This window comes from Stegastes partitus, unplaced genomic scaffold (genome assembly GCF_000690725.1).
Source record: "Stegastes partitus isolate 25-593 unplaced genomic scaffold, Stegastes_partitus-1.0.2 Scaffold274, whole genome shotgun sequence".
NCBI classification, from domain to species: domain Eukaryota; kingdom Metazoa; phylum Chordata; class Actinopteri; family Pomacentridae; genus Stegastes; species Stegastes partitus.
Window position 1 is genome coordinate 432,854 of NW_007578005.1, and position 26,075 is coordinate 458,928.

At 41.1% G+C, this 26,075-nt stretch overlaps 1 protein-coding gene across 4 annotated transcripts in view; it reads left to right on the forward strand.

Annotated features, from left to right (window-relative positions):
- The window catches only part of LOC103357791 (dedicator of cytokinesis protein 9), an 83,047-nt gene that overhangs the window by 37,257 nt on the left and 19,715 nt on the right, over nucleotides 1-26,075 (forward strand). For all 4 annotated transcript variants that reach the window (XM_008282499.1, XM_008282500.1, XM_008282497.1 and 1 more), the window contains exons 3-23: nucleotides 6,309-6,398; nucleotides 8,490-8,572; nucleotides 9,760-9,829; nucleotides 12,008-12,103; nucleotides 13,650-13,784; nucleotides 18,376-18,550; nucleotides 19,661-19,713; nucleotides 20,450-20,524; nucleotides 20,631-20,771; nucleotides 21,595-21,807; nucleotides 21,923-22,045; nucleotides 22,402-22,484; nucleotides 23,227-23,349; nucleotides 23,612-23,691; nucleotides 23,819-24,006; nucleotides 24,185-24,250; nucleotides 24,355-24,447; nucleotides 24,555-24,678; nucleotides 24,839-24,957; nucleotides 25,556-25,645; nucleotides 25,748-25,837. In XM_008282499.1, the coding sequence (XP_008280721.1) occupies nucleotides 6,309-6,398; nucleotides 8,490-8,572; nucleotides 9,760-9,829; nucleotides 12,008-12,103; nucleotides 13,650-13,784; nucleotides 18,376-18,550; nucleotides 19,661-19,713; nucleotides 20,450-20,524; nucleotides 20,631-20,771; nucleotides 21,595-21,807; nucleotides 21,923-22,045; nucleotides 22,402-22,484; nucleotides 23,227-23,349; nucleotides 23,612-23,691; nucleotides 23,819-24,006; nucleotides 24,185-24,250; nucleotides 24,355-24,447; nucleotides 24,555-24,678; nucleotides 24,839-24,957; nucleotides 25,556-25,645; nucleotides 25,748-25,837 (2,310 nt within the window). The remainder of the gene's footprint in view (nucleotides 1-6,308; nucleotides 6,399-8,489; nucleotides 8,573-9,759; nucleotides 9,830-12,007; nucleotides 12,104-13,649; nucleotides 13,785-18,375; nucleotides 18,551-19,660; nucleotides 19,714-20,449; nucleotides 20,525-20,630; nucleotides 20,772-21,594; nucleotides 21,808-21,922; nucleotides 22,046-22,401; nucleotides 22,485-23,226; nucleotides 23,350-23,611; nucleotides 23,692-23,818; nucleotides 24,007-24,184; nucleotides 24,251-24,354; nucleotides 24,448-24,554; nucleotides 24,679-24,838; nucleotides 24,958-25,555; nucleotides 25,646-25,747; nucleotides 25,838-26,075) is intronic.

The following is a 26,075-nucleotide window of genomic DNA, read 5'->3' on the forward strand; positions in this document are numbered from 1 at the left end:
CAGCTCAGGGAGCACTGGCAGCATTTGGGCTTTGATTTCCTCTGGGACTCAAAAGTGCTGTGGAAAGTTAGGCCCTTTGAATGAACAATATCTCATTAATTACTGTGTATTAGGTGGACAGAGAAATTAACTGGGCACACAGTGAGTCGTTAAAACTTTTTTTCCGAGAACGCACTCCAAAACCATACAAGGTCAAACCCTTTACGGCTATCTGTCCAACATCAGTATTTAGTCACCCACTTGCGTGTTTTCTTTGTTGTGTTTGTTTGGCTTTTGCAATCCTTTCCTTTTGGCCCAGGCGTGGCCACTGTTGTGAGTGCTGGGTGGGGTCAGTCACAGAGGCTTTCCTTTTGTTTATACCCTTCCACGCTGTAGCGAGAGAGGGGTCAGGGGCCATCTGTTTAATTGGCTCATTCTGTCTCCTGTGTTGTGACAGAGCAAGTGTTATCTCCAGCCACAATGTGCAGGACGTAGGCTCCCTCACTCTTTCCACGCTACGGCTGGAAAATCTGAAATGGAAATCTGGCTCAGTGCTGGTACTTCAGGAAATGAGACTTCTTTGAAGGATGTCCTCACCAAGAGCTGCAATGAGATGTACAGTACATCCTCAAATCTGACCCGGCCGCTCCGCCTCACAGTGCAATTTTACAGAGTCTGAGCTTTTAATGGTATGGCACTCATTCCAGTGAGAGAAGTTTTTATTTTAGTAGCCATGATGTCTTTAACAACTTTTGTCTCAGTGCCCACGTTGGAGAGTATGATGGCAGAAACTAGAATGATGTAACTGATGGGTATATATAGAGTGACAAATGTGTAATGCTGCTATGTTGTAGTGGTGGAACGTATATTTGAACTGAACTGTTACATGTGATGCACAGAACATTCGGTCAAGACTTCTGTTCAAGTCATCCTGGGATCCAAACAGTCAAAGGTCTATTTATGTCCATGTACTTAAGGAACAGGGACTCTCAAGTGAATTTAAGGAGCGCACCAGTTATTACGTGTCAGCTGTAGCATGCTGGGTATTTTTTTCTGAATGATAATATGCAAGCCTTAACTGTTAGAATAAAAAATATGGCCAATGACGCTATGTTATTTAGTTTTATTGACAAAAATGACAAAAAAAAAGTTAGCATGTTTTCCCCCTATACCAAGAACGTACCAAAATGTGAGAGTGAAAGCGTTATGCACAGCTCTGCGTCCCACCTGCACTGTGACCTATAAATCTGTCATAGCTGCAGAACAGCTGTAGTCGACACCAGCGTGTCATGACGCTGTGTTCTTCTTTCAAATCTGGCCACAAATTAACCATAAAAATGACATTTCACACCTTTTTGAAACTGACACCATCAGAAATTCCGAGAAAGCCTCCACGTACGCTACCAAGCAGCAGCACTGTCACAAGTCTGTGTTTATCATAGCAAATATGGGCATTGTTTAAAGGGTGATGTTATTTTGTAAGCTCATAGCAGCGGCACTTACAGAATCAACCTTTTCAAATGCATTGGAACTGATATATGATGCATTTTGATGAAAAAAATATTTGCAGATGCACCTGGGCGTTACTTGATCTGTGGAATGGCTCCTCGTGCAGCAACAGACTTGATATAAACCTTCAGTGTTAGAATATTAAACTAAACACGATGCTGGTGCTGGTCGAGTGTGTAATGCAGCCTTCTGCGTATTTAAATATAATCTTTAAATAATTCGTGGTCACTGCACTGTGCAGACTTTCATTAATGATGAATGAAAATGGCTGTAGTAAATTGAACATAAATGAAACGAGTAGTTTTGCTAAGTGTTTCTAAACTGTGGGTTTGGCTCTGGATACAGCCGTGGTCGCTATCGTTTGAAAGGCCTGGCAGCTGGGTGCTGGGTGACAGCAGGGCAGCCTTGACTCTGTCTTCTCTTGTATCATGCTCTTGCAGCCTGTTGCTATGAACATACCAGCTTCACACACAACCAGTACATTGTCAAAGGGCTGACAGGTGATTCTGTCTGAGGAGAGAGAAAAAAAAAGAAAAAACACTAGAGGCACAGTGACTGAACTTAACATCTGTTTCTGCCTCCTCAACCTCTTGTTCAGGCAAGGTTGTAATCAGCTTTTTTAGTGGTTGTGCTTCAGCGACAAGAAGCATGGCCAGTGGGTGTTCATGCTGAGAGCTCGATGTGCACACAGACGGTGGTGTTTCTCAGCGTTAGAAACCGCTATCAGGTGTCTTCCTCGTCTTATCCCCTTTGGCTCATCTAAAGTCATGTGCTGCTCTTCTGTTTATACCATCTCCATCTGCTTTTCATCTGGAGGCTGTTGGCATAGCGGAGTTGCATGTCTGTGCGAGGTTTCTTCAGAAATTTGTCTGGAAGTACCAGGATATGAGCCTCCTTTCCTCTTCTCCTTAATGAGATATACTCCATGTATAGAACTGCCTCTGCTGTAGGGCCCATAGATCAAAGCGTTATTGTTTCTTCTTTATTTCAACCACCAAAACCAGCCCCGAGATCTATTCACACCCACTGAAGATGCAAATCTTTTTTTTTTAAATGGGTCACACATAAGTATAGCTTCCTTTTATTTCACGCAACAGCAGCATGGCTCAACTGACAGCCCTGGAGTTTGGTTCAGACACAAGAATATCAACAACTATTTGGTGGATTGCCGAGTAATTTTGTAAATCCAGCCTAATGACTTTGGTGATATCCTGAACGTTCTTTGGATTGTTGGATGAGATAAACATTAAAATTCTTTAAATTCTTTGGTTTAAAGCCAAATACATGCAAAACTAACAATGCTCCCATCATCTTCTGCTGCATTCTGTGTTTCGTTCTGAGTTAACCCAGTAAATATTTAAGCTGCCAAACATCAGCATGTTAGTATTCAGGTCCAAGCACTGCTTTGCCTGTGTACAGCCTCTCCGAGCCGCTGGCATGGTGGTTAGTCCAGAAGAATACCCAACTTGACAGAGGCAGATGATATTCTGTTGAGTCCAACCCTATCCCATGCTAATTTGGGGCGTATTAACCCAGAGAATACTATGGTTCTCCGTTGCGACTTGTAGCCCAATTAAATGCTTCCTGTTGCCCACTTCCCGTCTCCCTCTTACCTCCATGCCTGTTTATTTCGGCTGCTTGGATTGTAAAGATTATAATCTCCCCTGCAGGAAACCTGGCTAGCAGACAGGAAGCGGAGACTTAAGCTTCACAAATACTAGCGTGGTATGGAATTTGTTGTAGTTGACACGGTCGGTGCTCAGTTTAACACCAAATGCACCATTGTTGAGGAGGCAAAGACAGAAATAGCATTTTTTTGGTGCTAGTGTCATTCCAGATATTGAGAATAGACTCACTGATTCAACATGTCAAAATAATGCTAGAAAGATAACAACAATTAGTCATTGTTTAGGTCTAATTTTTTATTGTATATTGTTATTTTAGGAAACACATTTAGCTAATTTAGTTTTTTCCGATGGATACACACATTATGTAATCAAAATTGTTTCATTTACTGCAGTACGTTTGACTCTAATTAACTAATAACAGAACATATTTCAGCTCACTTTCCATTTCAATGAAGCAAAAGGAATCATTGTATTTTTTGCATCTTTCACGTGTTCAGAAAACAAAAGCAGCTCACAGCTTTTACCTGCACAAAGCCAGAATTCACTTGTTTCATTCCTCCTAACAAACTCAGCTGAACTGCTCACTTAATGCTTGTATTTATGCTTCTGTTTTGCTCGCAGGGATTATGAGCAGACAAATGCACTTTATTTTTATTATCAGGATTAATCCTCCTGCCAAGACCCGATGATAACATTGGTGCTCATCGCAGTAGTTTACTCGGGGCTGTAGTTTAAATTGATTTCCAGCTTTTTCCACACACACACACACACACAGACACACACACGCACACATACTCTAAGATTTTCTGTTCAGTCGTTGTATTACACTATTTCTGAGTTTTGAACCATTAATCTTTAAAAAAAAAAAAAACTTGAATAAAAGTTGATAACACACCACAGCGGTATGTCTTTGACAGCAGTGCCATTGGAGCTGTTTTAGTTGATGCGAGTTAACAAGAGAAAGTGAAGTTTGTTGGCAGTTGTATTCTCTTTCTTTTTTTCTTTGCGTAGCCTTTGGAGAAGGGAGAGGGAGGCCACTGCAGGATGTGAAGATCTGCTGGATGAGTTGGTTCAGGAGAGACAGGACGGCACTTTTGCATAGTTGCATTGAAAAAGTGCAAAAATAAAAATATAAAGTCACAGCTCATAGTTACAAAGAAAATGTCCACCTGTTGCATCATTAAAGTAACTTAAGAACTTAAGAAGAACAAAGAACTCTTCTAAAGAAATTAAATAACAAGCCTGCTGGCCCTCATAGTTGTCTAAGCCCACGTTGCATTCCATTCTTTTATATAGAAAGTGTTAAATTTAAATCAGCATCTGACCAATCATGGCTGTGTTCCTCCCAAGTGGTGGTGCTGAGCTTCACTGTCCAGGAGAGGTCAGAGGTCAAATACCTTTAGAACTTACTCTGTGCTAATTTTTTGAACCTGCAGATCTAATTGTTCAATATCTATGATGATCACAGATCTAAAATTACACGAAGCAGGTGATTAAAATTACTTCAAACAGGATTTGTTTATCTCATATGGTTCCGACAGAGATAATAATAAAAGGTGTAAACATGCATACAAATTTGGCATTTAACATGAAAGTAAATTTCTATTTCTCTGACTAACAATACTAATAATAATGCATCTTCCACAAACACTTCAGGCGTGATGTGTTCTTCTTCTTCAATACTGCTCCTTCTCAACCTGGTATCACAGATTGAGTCCAGATTTGGGATCTTCAGCGGTTTAGTTTTGTTTAGTTAAATGTGGTATAGAAAGTTCTGTGTGTTAGGTGGAGATAAAGGTCAGGAAGGTCCCTGTGAAGAGTGTAACCTCCACTTCTCCAAAGGGGTGGTTCACCTCAGAATTGACATTTTATGACCCTTATCAGGTCCTGGTGGAGTTAGAAGACGTCCTGTTGTCTTCAAGAGGGCTGTGAGTGGTCATTCTGAAGTAAACATCTGAAATGCAGATGTTCCATTCGGATGAGAGTTCTGGGTTAGCTGTCTTCTGAATTGGACTACGACCAAATTTACAGCTCTGAAAAAGGGCCTCTGGATTCTCTGTGTGGTTTGCTTTGGAATGTTCTGCTACTCAGTCCAATACAATGGTTTACCTGATGATGCACAATATTAGGGTTTTTTTTCTCCAGATTGCTGTTGCCAGTACCGGTGTATGCTCATATTTTTTCAACATTTTTGCAGAGAACATCAGGTCTTTCCAGCAGTGCAATAAACAACAAATCATATTTATTTGCATGGAACATTTTCAAACAAAACTATAAATATTCAGGGTTGTGAAGTGGATATCAATATAGATTTTGCTGATTTTTCATTTTAGCCTTCACTGTGCATCCATAGATGCCGTTATCCATTTCACATCAGCATTATTGCAATTCTGAGTGTCCAACTTGTACGCTGTATTCATATAAACTTCAAGTCCTAATTACAACTGGGAAACTCATTATTTTCCGAAAGCTCAGATGTACCCATGGGGTTTAATAATCCCAAAGTGCCTGAAAACAAATATGAAATCGTTCGCATCATCCACTCGATGTCGTAAAATCCATATTTAATAAATGTGCTGTAGTATTGTCATTATCTCTAACCTTCACACAGTCAGAGGATGTCAACATGTACAGGTGGTTAAAATAACAACCTTTTCCTATCTCTGAACATATTATATGAGCTGTAATCAATCTGTTTGGAGCGGATTGACGTGCTGGTATTTGCTCAAGTACTCTTATAAAACCTTACAGAGTGACAAAAACACGGCTGTAGACTCCCAGTTTTGTTTCAATAGGATCTGAGGCTTTCATTTACAGCAGAGTCTTGAATTTCTGCTGTAAAACTGCTGTCGGGCTGCAGCCTGAACCTGTTGGTCATTAGTGAAAGTGTCTTTGGGTCCTGGAGCTAAACAATATGGACAAGCATCCTGCCTCCCTCACATGCTGCTCTCTAGCTTATTGCTTGCTTGCTTTGAACCCGAAGACAGACACTGGCCCCTTCTCAACCGTAGAATAATATTTAAAAGAACACCCAGAGCCACTGTGTCCAGCTGAAACCACATATTGTAATACTTGGAGAAATGTCTCCCACATTTTGTTTCAATTTCAGTTTTATTGTGTTGACGGTGTTTTGCGGCTGTAATTCCCCTGTTGTGTTCCTTTCGCTGGATAAACTCTCGCTTTGTTTTACAGATTTCAACTCTGAGGCGGCAAGGGAGGACTCTGTACCCCACAGTGCCTGAAAATGCAGAGAGGGAGGCCCAGAGTCTGTTTGTCCAAGAGGTAGGATGGTTTCAAAAAAAAAATAGGCCCTGAAAACATATTGTCTTAATCAGCTTCTTCGTATGAGCAGAGGGGTTCTTCACAAACACACAAGTTTCTGCCAAAGTTTGAACAAAAGCACGCATTTTAGGGGAAATATTGAGAATATCCAGGAGCGGTACCGCTGACGGCATAGTTTAGAGACACTGAGGTGAAGCCAAGTCAGTTCAAACTTTATTACATTTGTGATGGTTAACATTACACGATTGAAAAAGACACACAAGTCACACATAAATACATTGTTATGATGCAAAATGAATTATGAATGTTTCTCTTGTATACAAGGCGGTTAATCAAAACTCCATAAATAACAAACGCAGACATCCTCTTTAACTGTACAAGTTCATGCAAGAGGAGAGGAAGAGATTAAGTATTTAAAGTATATCAACTTGCACAGACATTGCTGCTCCACAGTGACACTAATGTGAGTTATTACCCTATTTGTGAGCTAATCTTGGCAGTAAATACGTAGCACATCATAGCACATCAGGAAACCTCTTTATTTCATGTGTCCAGCTAAACAGAGCCTGTGTCTATTTGTGTGTAGCCTGGAGCTCTGTTGCCTAAATGGTAGCTGGGCTCATTATAGATCATTACTGGAGGCAGCAGGGGCTGTTTGTGCTCTGCTTTCCCAGTAATATCTGAGAACACGAAGACACTGAAATGATAAAGTGCAATTAATTTCCGCAAGATTATCAAACTTCTGGTTATTTTCTGTCAGTGTTGGTTTATGGGGCTGTCTGTCAGCGCTACAGTTTTGAACATATCTGCTATGAAGTGAAGCAGCGGTTTGTTTGTAGCAGAAGACAATAAGTTTTAAACATTTTTAAAACTCATATAGAGTTCAATCAGATGTGCCTTTTTAGTAATTTACTTCCAGCATAAAATAAAAAAAATACTTGATTAAAATTCCAAATTCCTACCATCCAGCCCCGGCACACTGGTTTTACTGTCCTGTTAAGCCAGACAGCAGCTGGCTGCCAACAGTTTACCTTCCAGGTCAGAGGTCAGTGTTCAGAGAGCCTCGTCTGAAGTCGTAAAGATCCTAAGACACCCGGTCAAGTGTTGTGAGACATCACCAGGACAGCTGTGGAGATCAGCCTGATGAGAGCCTCTCTGTTTCCGATTCGCCTCCTGATCAGGTTGCATCTCATCTCCCAGCAGGGACAGTTCTTGTAAACGACATGTATTTCTGTGGAACAGATACCAGTGAGCTGCTCCTATCGCTGACGCTAACAATGAACAGATGTCTCCTCTCCATGTAAAGGAGGATACAGATGCACTCCCTTCCCAGTTGTGTTGGTGGATGTTTGAGTCACCGTACACTCCTTTTTTGGGGGGAGATTTTACTTTTGTTATGTTTCATAAATGTTATTTTCTTCATTAGAAGAATTCACTAAAATTCTTAGACTATCTCTTGGTAATGTTTTCTAGTCAATGAGCTGTCTGTTTAAATTTCAACATCATAAGACTCTCAAAGTGTCGGGTTACGTTAGAAACAATCTAGAAGTTGTCCAACCACTTTGTAAAATAGGTGTTGGGCTCTTAAGTTACGGAAGTGGACAGTTTCTGTTTGCTTCCTAATCCAACACTGGACAGGACGAGAGGGAAGGAGTTTCCAAAGTTGTTTGACCATCTAAAGCCTACTCATAACTTAAGTCTGTCTTAGAGTTCAGAACTTTCTTTTAGAAGCATCCGACTTTGACATTTCTTGTCAGACGGTCCAACAGCTTCCTTCCCAAAATGACAATTGAACATATAAACCCACCTCATTCAGTTCTTGGTGTGTGGAGGGGAGAAGATAAGCATTAAGCATTTATGTTTGCACACCTGTGTACAAAACTGTGACAACAACATGGAGTCACTGTCTGAATGTGTGCACCATTTCCCTCTTGTTTATTTATAGCAGTTCAAGATGGCCAAACTTGCATAAAAAAGCACAGTCATGCCTTTCAGATTGATGGGTCAACAGGTCTGTAGCCCTAAACTGCATCCTCACTGTGTTGTCATGGTGTTACAGAGGTCTCTAACTCGTGTCCATTGTCTCCTCAGTGCATTAAGACCTACAAGTCTGACTGGCATGTCGTCAACTACAAGTATGAGGACTATTCTGGTGACTTTCGACAGCTTCCAAAGTAAGTATGTCATTAAAAACCTCAGTTCTACTGTACGCTGTACTCACACCAGAGGTTATTTGGTTGTGTGCCACGGCATTGTTACAGCGGGCAAGTAAGAACAGCTATACAACACATCGGATGCCAGAAATTTTAAACCAATTGCACCCTGCACGCCCGGTCACACAGGTTTTTGTGTTTTCTCGTCTCACACGCACAAGCTGTCGCCTATTTTGTTTCCTACTTCTGACAAAATGCTGCCGTTGCTTAATTACAAGGAAACGCGACTTACAAATAATTCTTATTTGCGTGCAAGAGGAGTGTTTCCTTTTTACGTCGCACTCCATAATTCCCGCATGCAGCCAGTGTGGAAACCACCCTCATTGTCCAGAGATTGTGTCATCAGCTCCGGGCTTCTTCCCCTGAAGGATCATCCATTTTACTGCCAGGGCGTTAGAATACGAGCTGACAATGACCTTGACAGCACAACTGCCGCCAAATGTTCTGTCACTTTACTGAAACTGGGGAAGTTAAAACAATACAGCATGACGCGGATCGCCTGTTAATAACTTAACCCTATTTACAGTTAAAGCTTTCACCTTTGGCACGTGTTCATTTTCCAGCCGGCCGCATACACCTTAGCATGTTTCCATCAAGTGCTGCTGTTTCACCATTCTTGGAATTTTTCTGGCTCTCTTGAGAAAGCTGCAAAATGCTAAATTACTTATAAAAAAAATGTCAAAAACATAAGGAAAAAATCACACAATCTCAGTCGGACCACATGTGCTAGAGAGCTTTGCAAAGAGAAGTGAAATGCAAGCAACTTAGCAGAAACAGTCATGGAAATTCTGAACAGCCAGCGCCGATTTGGTAGCATTTAACTCATTTAACATAAAGTCACAGAATTTTAATTACTAGTAATAAATTGTAACCAAACATCAAAAGTAGATGAAGTGCTTCAAACAGCCTAATTCAGATATGTTGTTTAAGTAACTAGAAGTAAAAGCTGCCAGTTAGATGTGTTGGAGTAAAAAACTGACAATTTATTATAATTTGCATTTTACCAGAGGTTTAAAATCTCAGAGAAATCCAGATATTAAAGCAAACCTGTGTCAAATCTGTTAAGTGTTTAGATCATGTTAAAAGTTGTTTCATATCTCCTTAATGTATTGACTGTTATACTTACATTATACCATCTTGTTTTACAGTAAAGTGTCCAGGCCTGATAAACTGGCTGTCCATGTATTTGAGGTGGATGAGGATGTCGACAAAGATGAGGTGAGTTTACAGCATCTGTCTTCATCAAAAAGGCTTGAACAGTGTAAAAGACCACTGCCTATTTTTAGTCTTTAAGGTACCAACAAAAAGAAAACATTCAGTAATTTAAGTAAGAGCTCTTTATTAGTTCCAATTGAGTTTCTTGATTGTGTTTTTACTCACATCAGCCTCACTCCCAAAACACTGAACGCTGTTAAATGTCTCCTATTCCAGTCATCACTTTTGCCTTTCCTGTTTTCGTTGCATCCATTAAAGAGATAAAAGGCCCTTTTTTTGTGTCTAATAGCCGCATTTAATGGAAAGAATTAAGTGTAATTAGACTTTTGCTGGCGCGCCACGTCTTTAAAGACCTTTTTTCTTCACCGGGAGATTTCGAGGCTCCGCTGCAACATTTGGATCTTTTCATCCTCGGCTAATTCATGTATGACAGAGTGGGTGTGTCGTCCCGTGCAGATTAAGCGAGTGTTTGTTGTCTTTGGAATGGCTCGTAGGAGTGCACAACAAGGAGGCTCATAAGTCACCGGACAGACATTGAAATGAGATGGGAGTCTTCAAAGCGGCAAAGATAATACGAAGCTGTTGCTGATACAAATGTTATCTGAAATTCTACAAGGTCACGCTGCTTCGCCAGACGTGTGGCGGTGATCCCGACTCGCGCATCATGTGTCAAACTGCACCTCCTAAAGGCAGGAAAGCAGGCTGAAATACAGGATCTTTTTAGACAACAACCCTGCAAAATGTTTCTTTTTTCCCCTTTAGTTGCTTGTTAGTCAAAGCAGCTGTGAATAAAGGAGGTGCATTCCTCAGAGTGTAAAGCTACGTTAGGCCTTCGCGGGTCAAAGTCTGTCCTGCTCAGCCTCACAGTCAACTGACAGGACTTCAACACGACTAATGACACGATCCAAATCGCCCTTCATTCAACACTTTCTCCGGGATTTTTTTCCAACAGGGAGGCTCCTTGTGCAGATGAAAGAAAAGGATTTAAAGCCTTCCTCTAAAAAAATCCCCAGGCGGGATCTCTCCTTCTTTTTTTTTTTTTGTTGCTATAATTGTACGTCTGTGTGACTTGGTTCATCTTCCCTTCGCGTGACTTTTGGTTTGGTTGCTTTGTGTCTGTCCTTGACAAAGTTTCCTGAAGCAAATTGGAGTTCAGAGATACTGAACCCGGTGACTTTCCTGCCTCTCTCTGGGGACCGGTGAATATCGTCTAGACACTCACGAGAAGAAATGAGCTCTGAACCTTTCCAGGTGCTTTTGAGATCACTCCACATTGAAAGTGTTATAATTCCTGCCAGCACTTTTAAAATCCTGCTTTTCTTTATTAGACTAAGAGAAGAACAAGAAGTAGTGTTGGACCGGGACGATGACATCTTGAAAGCCCATCTAACTCCTCTCATTGTGTGAACTAGTCAGGGATGCAGCTCCTTACTGTAGTCCTTCAAAGCTGGGAAGTCGAACTTCAAATGACACGTCTTTTGTTCATGAAGGCCTGATCTAAAGCAGGACCGGGCTGTAAACTTTGTTCCCATCTCCTCTTCCCTCATTACTCTCCTAATTGGTTTATTTTTACAGATCATGGGAGCGGGCGGTAGCTTTGTGTTTGGTCATATGTGAGAGCCGTGATCTCATGCGACCCACCTTACAAGCGCGAGATGATGGGGTCCATGTGTCATAGATCCGCTGTGAAGAGGGAGACATTTATTTAGCTTAACAGTCATAGTTTGTTTTATGTTCTTCTGCCTTTTTGTTTGGACTGAGTCGGCCCGACATAGCGTAGGACTCTGTGTCATCTCAAACTGCGAGATCAAAGGCTTTTTGCACAGCGAGGCAGAGCTTTGGCGAGGTGTGTTAATTGGTGACATGATATTATTCTGTGATGCTTCACTGCAAAAATGTCCAAATGCAGTCATGCTGGGTCTTCCTTAAGCAAAGTCTGCCGGTGCTTTTGAATTTATATATATATGTATAGGCATTGCATTGTTTATTTTAACTATATGTGGAAAACTTGGACCCCTTTTCAAGTACTGCAGCTTGTTCAAACATGACACATTTGTGAATTTGTATGAAAAACAAGATTTGGAGACTCAGTGAAAGATGGCTCCATGGCTTGCTGAGATGTATGCTTTTCCCATGTAGTGCGTATTAAAATGTCTGATCTCATGTCTTTGGTTCCTGCAGGATACGGCCTCCTTAGGATCCCAGAAAGGTGGGATTACCAAACATGGCTGGCTTTACAAAGGAAACATGAACAGTGCCATCAGCGTCACTATGAGGGTGAGAAAGTGGTGATGACCACATCAAGAGCTGAAACAATTCATGTATTAACCCTCTGAACCCCCAGAATTTTCTGGGTGATTTTTTATTTGCTCTTGTCACATTTTTTTTTAACTGCAGTCTTAACCCTTTATGGGGCAAGTGACCATATTTGGTAACTTTCTTGGATGTTCAATACGTCCACCCTGTGCCTCTCCTTGAGGTTGAAGAACCATCTACACTTTGATTTACTTTTTGAGATTAGTGCCAATATCACTACCCCAAGAAAAATGTTACTAAATGAACTTACAAAGCACTTTATAAATGTGAAGTGTTTCGAAATAAATGTTTTTTGCAGTTTGCTACTTTTTCTTTTATTTATTATAAATTCCCTTTTTTTTTTAACCGTAGATAGGCAAGTTACCATATATGGTAACTTTATTAATGTTGATTTGCAACTTTCTTTTTTAGTCACAAAAGTAAAAATATTTATGGTTGAAATTTTCATTTTCCCAGTATTTCAAGGAGTGCCCGATAAAGGGTTAAAGTTGTGCACCTCTATGGAAACAGCACAACCTTCCCAAAGGTAGACAGTACTCAAAAATGTCATCTGTGCAGCACAATGATACTTATATCTTTGATTTGTTTCCATGCTTGTCTCCTCCATGCTCTGTATAAGCACAGTTTTTTGAAAAAGTCCTAGAATTTTTTTTTATGGGACTCTTGGTCACAGCTTGATTGTTTTTGGGTTTATGTTTGCACCAAGAAGCGCCTAATTTTTTAGTTTTTTACAGAATGTGGTTTAACCAACAGTTTATTTTGTGAAAAATATTAAATAAGACATGTAGAATAAAGGGATTTTGATTAAATATCATGACTTTAAGCTTAGATTCGGTTGAGTTTAGCATAGATCAGCACATCAGAATATCAGCTGAAGGACTGTGGGAAAGTTGGAAATCTGACATTCCTTTCTATTTTTTACAGTTTCTGGATCTGATATATTGTGTAATTTGGGAATTTCTTGTAAGATAACTTGTTTCAAAACCCCCAGCAGATTTTGGGGTTCAGCAGGTTTCCGTTCAGGTCCCAATGGCGCAGTTGTAATGAAAATGAATACGATAAAAGATATACGATGTCAGGAAAGTGTATACTTCTGTCTGGATTCTTTCTTTTCTTGTTCTTGTCTCTAACAATTAAAAGGTCGATGATGTATTTGGCGTGTGTGTGTGTGTGTGTATATATATATATATATACACACATATATGTCCATTTTAACCGTATTTTTTTTATCCAGATCCAGATGTGATTGCATCTTTGTCGTTTGCTTACTTTCTAGGGAGCCTTTCCCCATTTGTTCTCATGAGAAGTCTGTTTTTTTTCTTTCCCATGTCATTTCCTATTTTCTTTGACTAACGATTGCTTAAATCTGTCCAGTTTTTGTTATTATTTTGTGACTGAAACCTCGTTTTTATTCTGTGAAAAGCAGAGGGTGTGGACAACTTTAAATTGTAACTTGTTGTTTCCCAATAACTGAGACGTTAATGTTGTTTTGTTGTCACTGTTTCAGTCATTCAAGAGGAGGTATTTCCACTTGACCCAGCTTGGGGACGGCTCCTACAATTTAAACTTCTACAAAGACGAGAAGATCTCCAAGGAGCCCAAAGGGACCATTTTCCTGGATTCCTGTATGGGTGTGGTTCAGGTAGGATCCAAATTATTCCAGTCATCTCTGGCATGAAGGCAGTAATTGTGAAACCTCGCTGACCCCGGGCGACCCGTTACGTGCTTTGTCAAACGGGATATCCCTGCTGGCGCCGTGTCTGCACGTGGTGTAACCTGGTCCCTGGTGGGAATTAAAGCTCTATTTACCAAAAATAAACCGACAACGCTGACAAAGCAACTTCCTCTTCACAAGTCTTCTCCCCATAAATGCATTTCTCAACAAGCAGGGTTAAAACATCAGGCGAAATCTCCAAACAAATTGCTCTAACAGTGATGGACTGCTGCTGAAACGTGTCTGCGAGACCCTCTCTTCTCCATTTCCATGAAACCTGAGCTCTCTCCTCCCCAAGGTCGGCCTTTTTTTCTGCTGACTCTCAGCTGCTGAAACAAGGTGAACGCTGAGGTCTCACTTCCGAGCACTTTCCTGCGGCCTCGCGATCAATGCCACGTGCTCGCATCTGAATGTAGGCCAAGACTCACTGTGGTGCATTATCATCTGTCTGTCATCCCGATAGATGGAAAGAACCTGATTTTTACCTATGAGGCTCGCAGCTGGCATTAATCATGAATCAGGAAGAGTGGGTTGCTACCACGTGGAGGAGGAGGAGGAAGAGGGTGTGCTTGATGTTTGAATGCTTGAAATCGTTCAGAGGTTTTATCAGGGCGGGTTATGGCGTCTCTTTCATTCCTGAGTTTGCTCAACCTTGATGTCATCCAGTTTTTAACCACAGAACCTCGTGTGTTCATTCCTCAGTGGTGGAAGAACTGAAACCTGGTTCAGTTCAGCCAGATTAGAGACGGACAGATTGCAGCGCCAGCTTTCTGTGCTTTTCATACCAACAAACCATTATTCCTCCAACAAGGTGGAGAGCAAAGACAGAAGTGTATTACAGTATGAATGTCATTTGTTTGTGTGTCTGTTGGTTCAGCTGTTTGTCTGTAAGCAAGGTGACACAAGAACTACCACGTGAAAGTTCATGAAACATCATGAAGAGGTGGAGCATAGTAAATGGAAGAACCTATTAAATGCTGGTCCTGATCCTGACAACGTATATTAGGGCATGGACCCTGGGGGAGAATACACCATATGAGAACTCTTGGTTAATTTTGTTTTCCTAAATTATCAGCACGAAATAAGGTACATATACTAATCAAAAATAAGAATTAAATTGATAAAGACATAAATAATGAAAGCACTGTTGCCTCGCAGCAAGAAGGTTGCCGGTTCGCGTCCCGGTGGGGGCACCGGAATCTTTCTGTGTGGAGTTTGCATGTTCTCCCCGTGCAGCGTGGGTTCTCTCCGGGTTCTCCAGCTTCCTCCCACAAGATCCAAAAACATGTTGAGGTTAATTGGTGATTCTAAATTGTCCGTAGGTGTGAATGTGAGTGTGCTTGGTTGTCTGTCTCTAAGTGTAGCCCTGTGATAGACTGGTGACCTGTCCAGGGTGTCCCCTGCCTTCACCCTAAGTCAGCTGGGATAGACTCCAGTCCCGCGACCCTACTGAGGATTAAGCGGTGTATAGATAATGGATGGATGGAATTGCTAAAGACATAAATAATGAATAAAAACTAACCAAAAAATTAGAAAAGCAAAGTGTTTGTCATAGTCATTTATCAGCTTTAACTGATCTCAGTAAATGTAACGGATACCTGTTACTGAAGAACATTTCCACCATATAACAGCTGGAGCCCGACTGAAACCCTACAGAGGAACATAACTCAACACTGTTTCTTTCCACCTGAATCTTTATTTATTAAATATTTACAACACCAAACAGTGTCAGCCACATAGAACATGCAGTACTTCGGTGAATCTTCCATCATTCATACAGCTCGGTAGATGGTTTTTCCTCCACTGTTCCATTCTGACATTAGCAATTAGAGTCCTGTATACCGTCTATTTTCTACATTTTTTGTCCATTTGGGCTTTTTGTACTTTCAATATAGGTGACAGCTGGTGGTTCTACTTCCCGCCCTCCAAGTTGCTTGTGCTACCTTGTTTCCATGCTGGCATTTTAACACTTTTAACCAAATATCTGTTGCTTGCTGCATATGCTGTAGCACTTCACATACAATTTCCCAAGAGACAGTTATATTCTGACATTTCCACAAAGCATATGAGAAATCTACATCAAATGATCCACATTGTCCAACATTCCTGATCTCAATTTAACCGTCTCCATGTTGTGTTCTCAGTGTGGGCTCATTATCTTACTGAAATACAAAGTCCTGCCCCTCTATGAAAACATCACAACGATGGCTAGAAGTAGAGAGAAGTTACCATGATTTTTGTGCAGTATGACACAGTTATAATACCATAAATCATTAAAATTAATATATATATATTCTACAGAAATGTAGACTGCTACCAAATACTGGAAAAAATGGTGGCTTTACACACTCTTTAGATTAAATTACAAATTTAATTTAAGCTTCCAGACAGAATAGCACAGATGAGTAGTTCAAGGACTATTGAAAAGCTGGAAATGTAATGATTCTTTCTGTTTTAATAGTTTGTTGCTCTGAGGAATGGTGTAATTCATGCGATTCTTTTTTAAAAGATGACACGTCTTTTAAACCCACAGTAAGGTTTTTGGAGTTCAGAGGGTTAAATACTTACTTTTCACCTTCAGTGTAATGAAAATGTTTTTTCCAGGAGAATTCCCTCACTGTCTTTGAATTGGTGGGTGTACAATGGATCTTCCACATGTTTTGGCAATCGTCTTCTGCATTTTCCATTTTAAGCTCCTTCTCCCATTTCTCTTTTATATATTTAGTTGAGTGCTCCTCATTAGAGTTTAGTCCTTGTTTATACTTCGCTAAGTTATTCTAACGATGTTCTCCTAACAAGCTTTGATTAAGATTTGGATCACACCTTACCCTTACTTGGAAGGATTTCTTTTCTGTGAATGTCTCTTAACCAAAGATGTCTGTAAAACAAAAAAGAAATCATGGGTCCCCAGATCATATTTTTCTTCCACATTTTGGAAACTCTTCAGCTCCCGTCAGTTCTTTTGCTGCCCAAAGCCTAAATCCTACAACATACTCAACACTGTGGATGAGGACTGTTGAAACTTATTCTGTCTTGTCTATTAATGATACAAGCCTAACTTCTAGCAAAAGCCTATTGTGTATTAAGAAGCAAACAGGTAATTGGTAGTAAAGTCATCCAGCAGCAGCCCCTCACTCCTTTCTAACTGCTATACGACTTAAACTCCCCCAGCAGAAACCGCTCCGTGAGTAGAAGTGCAGATGTTTCAGTGCTGCAGCTGGGATGGCATGTGGAGTGACTTCATACCGAGCCCCCAAGCTGCGCCTGCACTTTGTTAAGATGCCAACATACTGTATGCTCAAACACACGCATGTGTCACGTATTAATTAAGTGATCCGCGGTCCCTGTGGATTAACAAAGGGCTCAAAAATTCAAAAATGTTCTATGATCCAAATTCCCGCAAGTTTTCTTTTCTCCTCTCAACCCACTCGCTGTATGAAGTGCAGATATAATGCAGTAAAGATAATAAAAGAGACTGACTGTCCCTTCGATTTCCCCGAGGATCTGTGCAGCTGTGTTGTCTGGAAAATTGAGACAAGTCCTCCTACCTATCAGGATGATGATTAAGTCTGTTTATCAAGACTCCGGTTTTATTTCTGTCCCGAACAACCCCTCCCCGTGTTTACTCAGCCAGCCTGCAGATATTGACTCTCCCTCCCAATCACTCCCACTCTGCAGTTTCTACATTGCAGGCCAGAGATAACCGGCACATAACAATTCACGGACTGCTGACAATAATGAGATGACTTTCCTATTCTTCTGAAAACATAATGTATTAAACTGTATAATAAGCCTCCGGCCCGCTGAATCAGCCCCGATTGGTTCTGGATGGGCTGGAATAGAGTAAAGCCCAAATGAAACAGTGACATCACTCTTCGTGCCTGTCTGGAGGTCATAGTTCAGCTCTGCAGATGCAGCTCATTTTCTGGTGACTCCGCTCAGCAACTCCATCCCACTTCTGAAAGTCACTGCTGCGATCCTGGCAGAGATGGAGGCTTTGTTGCGCAGATGGAAATATGCTCTCCTCCTCCTCCTCAGCTCACTTAGTTTCCATTTGCAGTTAAATTCAATCTACATTTACCTATTTGCAATGCAGAAACTCACCTTTTGTACATTTTTGCAGCTAAAAACTGTCTTTTTTTTTTATTTGTTGTGATTGAATATTTATCAGAGCAGCGTGTTTTGGGGCTTAAGCAGCAGAAACAGCAGTGAAGTGAGGATGAGGGTGGAATTAAAATGAAGCAAGAATTGATTTAAATCATAAAAAACCTTCTGGTGAGCAGGCAGTGGTTCAGTGTTGGCTTTGGAGAGAAAGATAAAACATTCCTGTTCCTCTTCACAGCTGGATACTTGATTTTTAAATGTGCAAAACTAAACTTAGTTATTAATCCGTCTGTATCAGAGAGCAACAGATTCTTCCTCCTTTTTTTTTGTTGTTCTAACTTTTCGTATTGCACTGATAAATTATTCTTATCTGGGTATTATTTTTACACAACTCTCTCTCTCGCTGTCTCTGCAGAACAACAAGGTTCGGAGGTTTGCCTTCGAGCTCAAGATGCAAGATAAGAGCACCTACCTGCTGGCCGCGGACAGCGAAGTCGAGATGGAGGATTGGATCAACACGCTCAACAAGATCTTGCACAGCAGCTTTGAGATCGCCATGCAGGAGAAGAGAAACGGAGACATTCATGACGGTGTGTGTCCGCCTGTGCTTTTCCATATAAAAGGGAGTCTTTTTTTTGCGTTAGTCCTGTCAAAATATTTTCCAAATTCTGGAAAAGAAAAAATATTTCTCGTAAAAACATTCATAGTTTAATGACAAAACATAGCGTTTTGTATGCATCACACCGGCCAAAGTATGAGAATGATCCAAGTGTTTAGGCTTTGTTGATGAACTGATTAGTCGAATATTGTTTTTGATAAGTAATTCATACGTTTGAGAGAATTTAGATTCTTTTTTTTTCCATATGGTTGTGAAGATATCTTCGGTTCTGGTAAATGTTTTTCATCATTGTCCAACATGTCACAGAACAAATGCTTAATCAATTAACCAAGAAAAGTTACAGATTAATTGCTACTAAGATTTTTTTATTTATTTTTTTGCATCTCTAAGAAGTTAATAATCCCTTATTATACCAGAAAATAACTTTACCTTTAATTTTCTGTGCATAAAACTTATTATTAACTGCTCCATTTTTCATTCATGCAGTTAATAATAGAAACCACAGCGGTGCTGTTACGCAAGTTCCTAACTTAAAGAATTTCCTCAGTTATTATATGCACTAGATCCCCTCATTATCATCAGATTATTTACTCTGGGATACTGTACGTCCCTGATGTTTTTTAATGAGACGTTGTTCATTCACGCCATCATCCTCTGGTCCTGCCTCGCTTCTCCTCTACCTCTTCCTTGGCCGTGTACATGTGGTCTGCTGGAGATGTGATACCAGACCACCCAGGCTTTTAATACTCACCTCCTGTCTCATAGGAGGCTTAGCCGTGGAGGAGCGAGGCTGAATGCCTCTGCATAAAACGCTCCACTAATCTTTCTAACTCCTCGGCTTTTATTAATCATCCTGTGCATGAGAGGGAGAAAAAAAAAAAGAGGCGATTCTGCTCGCGAAGATCTTTTTAAGAATATACCATTAAGAGCTGCAGTGTCTCGCTCTCAATCCTGACTGATTCCTGCACACTTCAATTACTGTTTACTGAACTGTCACATGCCAGTAGGTGATTAAAGAGGTTTTTTTTCTTATGTTCCTACATTTTCATCCTGCATCCATTGTTTCTTTTTTTTTTTGTAGATGATGATCTTGGAAAATCAGACAGCTCCTCTGGCAGTATGGACAGCTTTCAGGTAGGTCCTACTCACTCAGTTGGATGTAGTCGATGCGTCATCACGTGGAGCTAAATCTCAGTTCCTTGCTGGAGTGGTGAGGAAGAATGCCTCTTTTTGCCACAAGCATGTGGTTTGAATTTAGATTTAAGAGTTAAGGGTTACACACCTAATTTCTCAGTGATTCATTTGTTTTTGTAGATCTGATCTGACACTAAACGCAGACCTTTTGGTCGTCTCAGGATTATATGTAATATATTTCAGAGTTGCTTTTGGGTTCCGTCCAAAGAGCAAAACTTCTAATTAAGCATCACGTCTCTAAACATGCACCCAACAGAGGATATCCAGCAGGGGGGAAACACCTAGATTTAGAGTTTTAAACATTTTTTTTTAGACTATATACATGAGTTATTTAAAAGATTTACTGACTGTTGGCTCCCAGTGCTGTTATGGCACTGACTGGTACGCAATAGTAAAGCCATGTGTGCATGGAAACCGATGGCAACATGTAGATGGAAAACAGTTTGACAGGTTACAGCGTGCTCTGCAGAAATGTTTGCTGGTACCACCTGACTTACTGAGCCTGTCTTCCCAGCCTGTAAAATATGAAACCTCACTTCCAGATGAGTGCGAACGACAAAAAATGTTCTAATGATTAAACCAACTGACTGTGAATCTGTCAGACAGGGCCTCTGGTGTTTCAGACAATTTGTGGTTTGGTTAAAAAAAAAGTAAAAACTGCCTTTCTTCTCCTCAGAGCACCAGAGATATTGAGTCTAGGATGAGGAACGAGACCAGATTGAAGCTGTTTACCCTCGACCCAGACACACAGGTAATTAACCATAAAGTACAGGGAAGTTCACTTATTCCCACGTAGTAATACGATCCAACCAACCACGTCTAAATGAAATGTAACACCATCCATTGTACTTTTTCAGAAACTAGATTTCTCAGGAATAGAGCCGGACGTGAAGCAGTTTGAGGAGAAGTTTGGCAAACGTGTTCTGGTGAACTGCAACGACCTCTCGTTTAATCTGCAAAGCTGTGTGGCCGAGAATGAGGAAGGACCGACAACAAATGTAAGGATGATCTTTCTGTGGCCACAATAGGTCCTGAACAACAGAAATATCATTATCCGGCCGGCTAAAGACGGATAAGGTGGTTCGGTACAGCGGCCGGATGGACTTCTCTCATTATTTGAGCTGCTGAAGGACTCCTGTTGGCATAGCAACCAGGCTACAGGCTCAGGAACGGCCAACAATCTGTGTAATGAAGTCTGATGTCCTGCTGTCCCTCCCAGCAGAAACTGTCTATTAAAGCCTGAGCTTGCTCCGGCTCCACACACATGCAGAGCAGATCCTTCCAAGTGTGTTCACTCAGCTCCCTCCACCGAAATTGTATACCAACAACTACCAGCTAGATATCCAACCAAATCCAACTTTTTCTCTCGTCATGGTCATTCTGATGCCTCAAGGGCTTTGATAGCAGTGCTCTGTCTTTCCAAAATGTTCAATCTGTACACCTCACTGTGTGGAAATCCCTTTTATAGACATCGACATGTCACCAGATCAAGTGTAATGGAGTTAACTTTTTAATTTTTTGTCCTGATGCTCATTGAGGTTATTGATAATAAGTAGTGGTATCTGTGTTTCTATTGCTTAAAAGTCCTTATTTTTGTGTAAATAGGGCTTTCATAATGGTGTGCATATTGTGAGTAGTGGTTTTAATAGTTTAGGTGGATAAATGAGATGTTGCAAGTAAGATAATTGAGGGGTATGTTGCATTATTTTTTCCTTATCCATCTAGTTATTATGCAGTAACTATGTAGTGGACAGTTAATGCTAAGAGTCTAAGTCTGGATGATCTCTCTAATACAGATCTGTCACTCTGCTCCTTCTCCAGGTGGAGCCTTTCTACGTCACCCTGTCGCTGTTTGACATCCAGAACGGCAGAAAAATCTCCTCCGACTTCCTCGTTGACTTAAACCACCCATCTGTCAGGGGCATGGTGCCCAATAACGCCAGTCAGTACATGAACGGGGGAGGTGACGCCCGACCTGAAGGGCAGCGGTTGATCCACGGCGTGCCAGAAGCAGCCATGCAGTATCCCAAACAGGTGAATAAGCAGCAAAAAAACAAAGCAGTTTGTGCAACTGTGCTGCATAAATATGGTTGTTTAAGGCTAACAATACATATTTAAATCTGTTTCAACGTTTCGGCTGCATCCACAGGGAGTGTTCTCAGTAACATGTCCTCACCCTGATATCTTCCTGGTGGCTCGCATAGAGAAGGTGCTTCAGGGGGGAATCAACCACTGCGCTGAGCCGTACATGAAGAGTTCAGACTCCACCAAGGTACCACAACACATGCCCAGCTTTCATTATGAGCCTCCTCACAAGGCAGCATGTTCCCCCAGACTCAGCAGATTCCAGCAGATTATTCCACATTATACACAGATAATCATCCCTGTTTGTAAATGCTGGCCGCTTCGCACAGACACTCAACACAAGCATTGACTTTGGCTGCACCGATGCGCCCTGAAGGGAGCATGGCGGGCAGTAATGCGATTCAGGCGAGAACACTGGTAGAAGGTGTGTGTTTGTTTTCGAATGTGTGTGTTGAGACTGTTGCACTGTTGTGAGTAATGAGGCCCAGCTCGTGTGTGTTTGTGCTGAAGTTGAGATCACAGTGTGTTTCTGTTTTCCACTAGGTGGCACAGAAGGTCCTGAAAAATGCGAAGCTGGCATGTAGCCGATTAGGCCAGTACAGGATGCCTTTTGCCTGGGCAGCAAGGTACTTCTTATCTTTTCATAAATACATCTTTGGCTGTATTTTGTGTCTGTACGTAGCCAGATTTCACCTTAGTTTTGTGTACTTTTCACACCAAGCCCGATGCAGAAACAAACCAACAGTGTTTGGTGCAGTCTTGTAGAAAGGACACAACAGTGATTTAAATACAAAATCACATATTTTCATAGAATTAAACCAACATAGATGGACTGAAGTAACAAAAATGACATTTCTTTTTGCCATATTTAAGAAATGCCAGTTTCCAGAATGACTTCCTTTGATTTATTTCTATAATTAACTCTGATTACAATTAATTGATCCATATTACAATCCATTTGTCTTTTTAATTTCATGAATACAACCCAAACCTCCCAAAAAATAACAAGCTGAGTAAACTATAAAGGTAAAAGTGTTAATTTCATGTTTACCGTATTCTCCTATAACTGTCATTTTAAAAAAAACTAAAAAAAAACTTGATTACAAAGAAAACAAGATCCCAATTTTGAAATCTGAAGAATGAATGATTTTGTGTTTTATATCAGTTTAAATCTTTTTTAATGCAAATACAAACCTACAATAATCAGTCATAGAAATAATGGTTACTTACAGTTTAATATTCCAGCTAACTTGTCCTTTCTTTGTACAATGAAACTCAATTATTTAAAACCTGTTTTGCACGCAGGCAGAAGTATAATTTGCAGGATAAGGTCAACGGTCCTGACTTTTGTTTTTTTCTTTCTTGCAGACCTTTGTTCAAAGATGCTTCAGGGACCCTTGACAAAAGCGCTCGCTTCTCCGCTCTGTACAGACAAGACAGCAACAAGCTGTCCAACGACGACATGCTCAAACTGCTGGCAGATTTCAGAAAGTTAGTGATGTTTCTACGAATTGCACTCTGTTGTAAATAGTCTGAGTGGTCTCGCAGATGTTCTGGATGGAAAATATGTGTCCATAGGTTGTACTTTAGGAAAATACTGGTCTGTTTTTGAAAATAAGATGTTTGCTCGCGTGTGTGAATGTGGTCATATGCCATTTGTCTCTTCGCATTTGTAGCCTGCCAGCCTGTTTCTCATTCAGCCTTTGGTAGATGATAGCAAAGGCTTAACTTGAGTTTATTTTCCTTCCCTCAGGCCAGAGAAGATGGCCAAGCTGCCTGTAATTCTAGGAAACCTCGACGTTACCATTGACAATGTAGCCCCTGACTTGACAAGTAAGCCTTCCAAATTCGCTCGCTGCAGCCAGCATGAGAGATGAAAGCTGCTCCCGCTCCCATCAGACCGGTTTCATTGTCTGCAGGCTGTTTATTTGCTCTCCCTCTCTCCTGCTTCTGTATATAGATTGTGTTACCTCATCCTACATTCCTGTGAAGCAGTTTGACGTGAGCGAGAAGACCAACATCTTCTTTGAAGTGGAGGAGTTTGTGCCGTGCATTGCCAAATGTTCTCAGCCTTTCACCATCTACAACAATCACCTCTATGTCTACCCCAAGCACTTGAAATACGACAGCCAAAAGTCATTTGCAAAGGTGTCGCTATTATTCATTATTAAGTGTTGTTTTGCGGGTTATATGCAGCATGAAAGTTTCCCGTTTTACCCAGTGGAATTGTGGACAGATTCTCCACCAACTTTTCTTGTGATCTGAAGCACTTTTCTTTCATTGTGTTGCTAACTGGGTCAACTTTGCTCATCGTGTTTGTCCTCAGGCTAGAAACATAGCTGTCTGCATCGAGTTCAAGGACTCGGATGAGGAAGAGGCTGTTTCACTTAAGGTAAACTTAAATGTGTGTGCAAAAGAAGAAGTGTGCTCAGACAATCCCCAAAGGACGGTCCCACCGGTCGCAGGAACTAATCGGCTATTGTTATCATTCCTCAGTGCATCTATGGCCGACCTGGAGGACCCTTGTTTACCAAAAATGCCTTTGCCTCAGTATTACATCACCAGCACAACCCTGAATTCTACGATGAAGTAAGAGCGCCCTGTTGTTGATGTTCAGAAAGCCTAAGTGGTGACTGACATGCATGGAAGGATGTATAAGGTTATGACGATGACAGAATCTTTATTTGTGTTATTAGTTTAAGATTGAGTTGCCAACCCAGCTCCACGAGAAACATCACCTGCTCTTCACCTTCTACCACGTCAGCTGCGATAGCAACAGCAAGGCCAGCACCAAGAAGAGAGACCTGGTTGAGACGCAAGGTGAAACACTCACACATGCAAAATTCACAGTAGTGTCATTAAAACTCAATTGTTAACTTTCAGATTGTCAGAGTTTCTGTTTGACTTTGCGGTTGTGTTGTTGCTGGCACCAAGTCCAAGGCTCTCAGCTGTCTATGTCCTCCTTTGTCTCTGCTCTCAGTGGGTTATGCCTGGCTCCCCTTGCTGAAGGACGGACGGGTGATCATGAATGAGAGTCAGATCCCTGTGGCTGCCAACCTGCCTGCTGGATACCTCAGCTGTCAGGAAGGTGCCAGCAAGGTAGAGCGCATCCTCAAGTTGTTAAGCCACGGTAGCTTGGGCTCATCTACCCAGAGTTCAAGCTCTGTCCTTTCTTTTTCATTCTGTCGCTGGTACAAAACTGGTTGAGGCTACGGAGATCATCAGTCTGGTTAAGCAGACATCCCGTTACCAGTTAATGTTGCGAGACGCCCTTCACCAACACCTTTCAAATATTCAATATGTTTATCTGCAAGCTTCTGAAACTCATGAGCCAGCATTTACACCAGCTTCAGAGCTAACAGAGGAGTAGGCCATCATACTTCTCCTTTGAGCTCTGTTTTTTAGTTATTAGTCAACTATTTGCAGCACTTTTCTCTGCCTGAAAGTTTATGAGATTGTCTGAAAATGAGTGCTGTCATCCTTTTTTTAAATGACACTGAGCCGCTCCATCTCTACGACAGCCACTGTTTTTATTACTGTTATTGTGGTTGAACAGAATGTCTTAAGAACTAGTTCTGAAAGACCACAACCTGTAACTTAGTGGGATACTAAATCTGCATGTCTGTAGAGATAAATGCATGAAAACACTGCCGAATGTGAGATACTCAGCACAGAATTGTTGCTTTTTCTTCTATAGCAGCATTTGGGTCCTGAAGTCAAATGGGTGGATGGAGGCAAACCCTTGTTCAAGGTGTCCACACACCTCGTGTCCACGGTCTACACTCAGGTTCGTTTTGGGAATCTGCAGTGAAACTTATCTTCATCCTGTCTTTTTTTTTTTTGTGGGTCTTCATGGACTAACCTCTTTCTTCTTTTTTTTGTATTTCAGGATCAACATTTGCACAATTTCTTTCATCACTGTCAGAACATTGCATCAGCTGCCCAGGTGTCAGGAGGAGAACTGGTCAAATACCTGAAGGTGAAACATCCAGTGCAACCATCCATCCATACAACTGAAACTCCTGATTTTGAATACATTCATAGTAGTAAATACTTTTTATTGCTTGTTTCTAATGCAATGTATAGATGTGACTTTACTATAAACTTTGCTCCAGGCTAAATAATGGGATAGTATTGACAACACAGCATGAGACAGACTGTAAAGAGATTGTTAAGTCTACATTTTAGTGTTTGCGTACACTGTATGACTAATCACA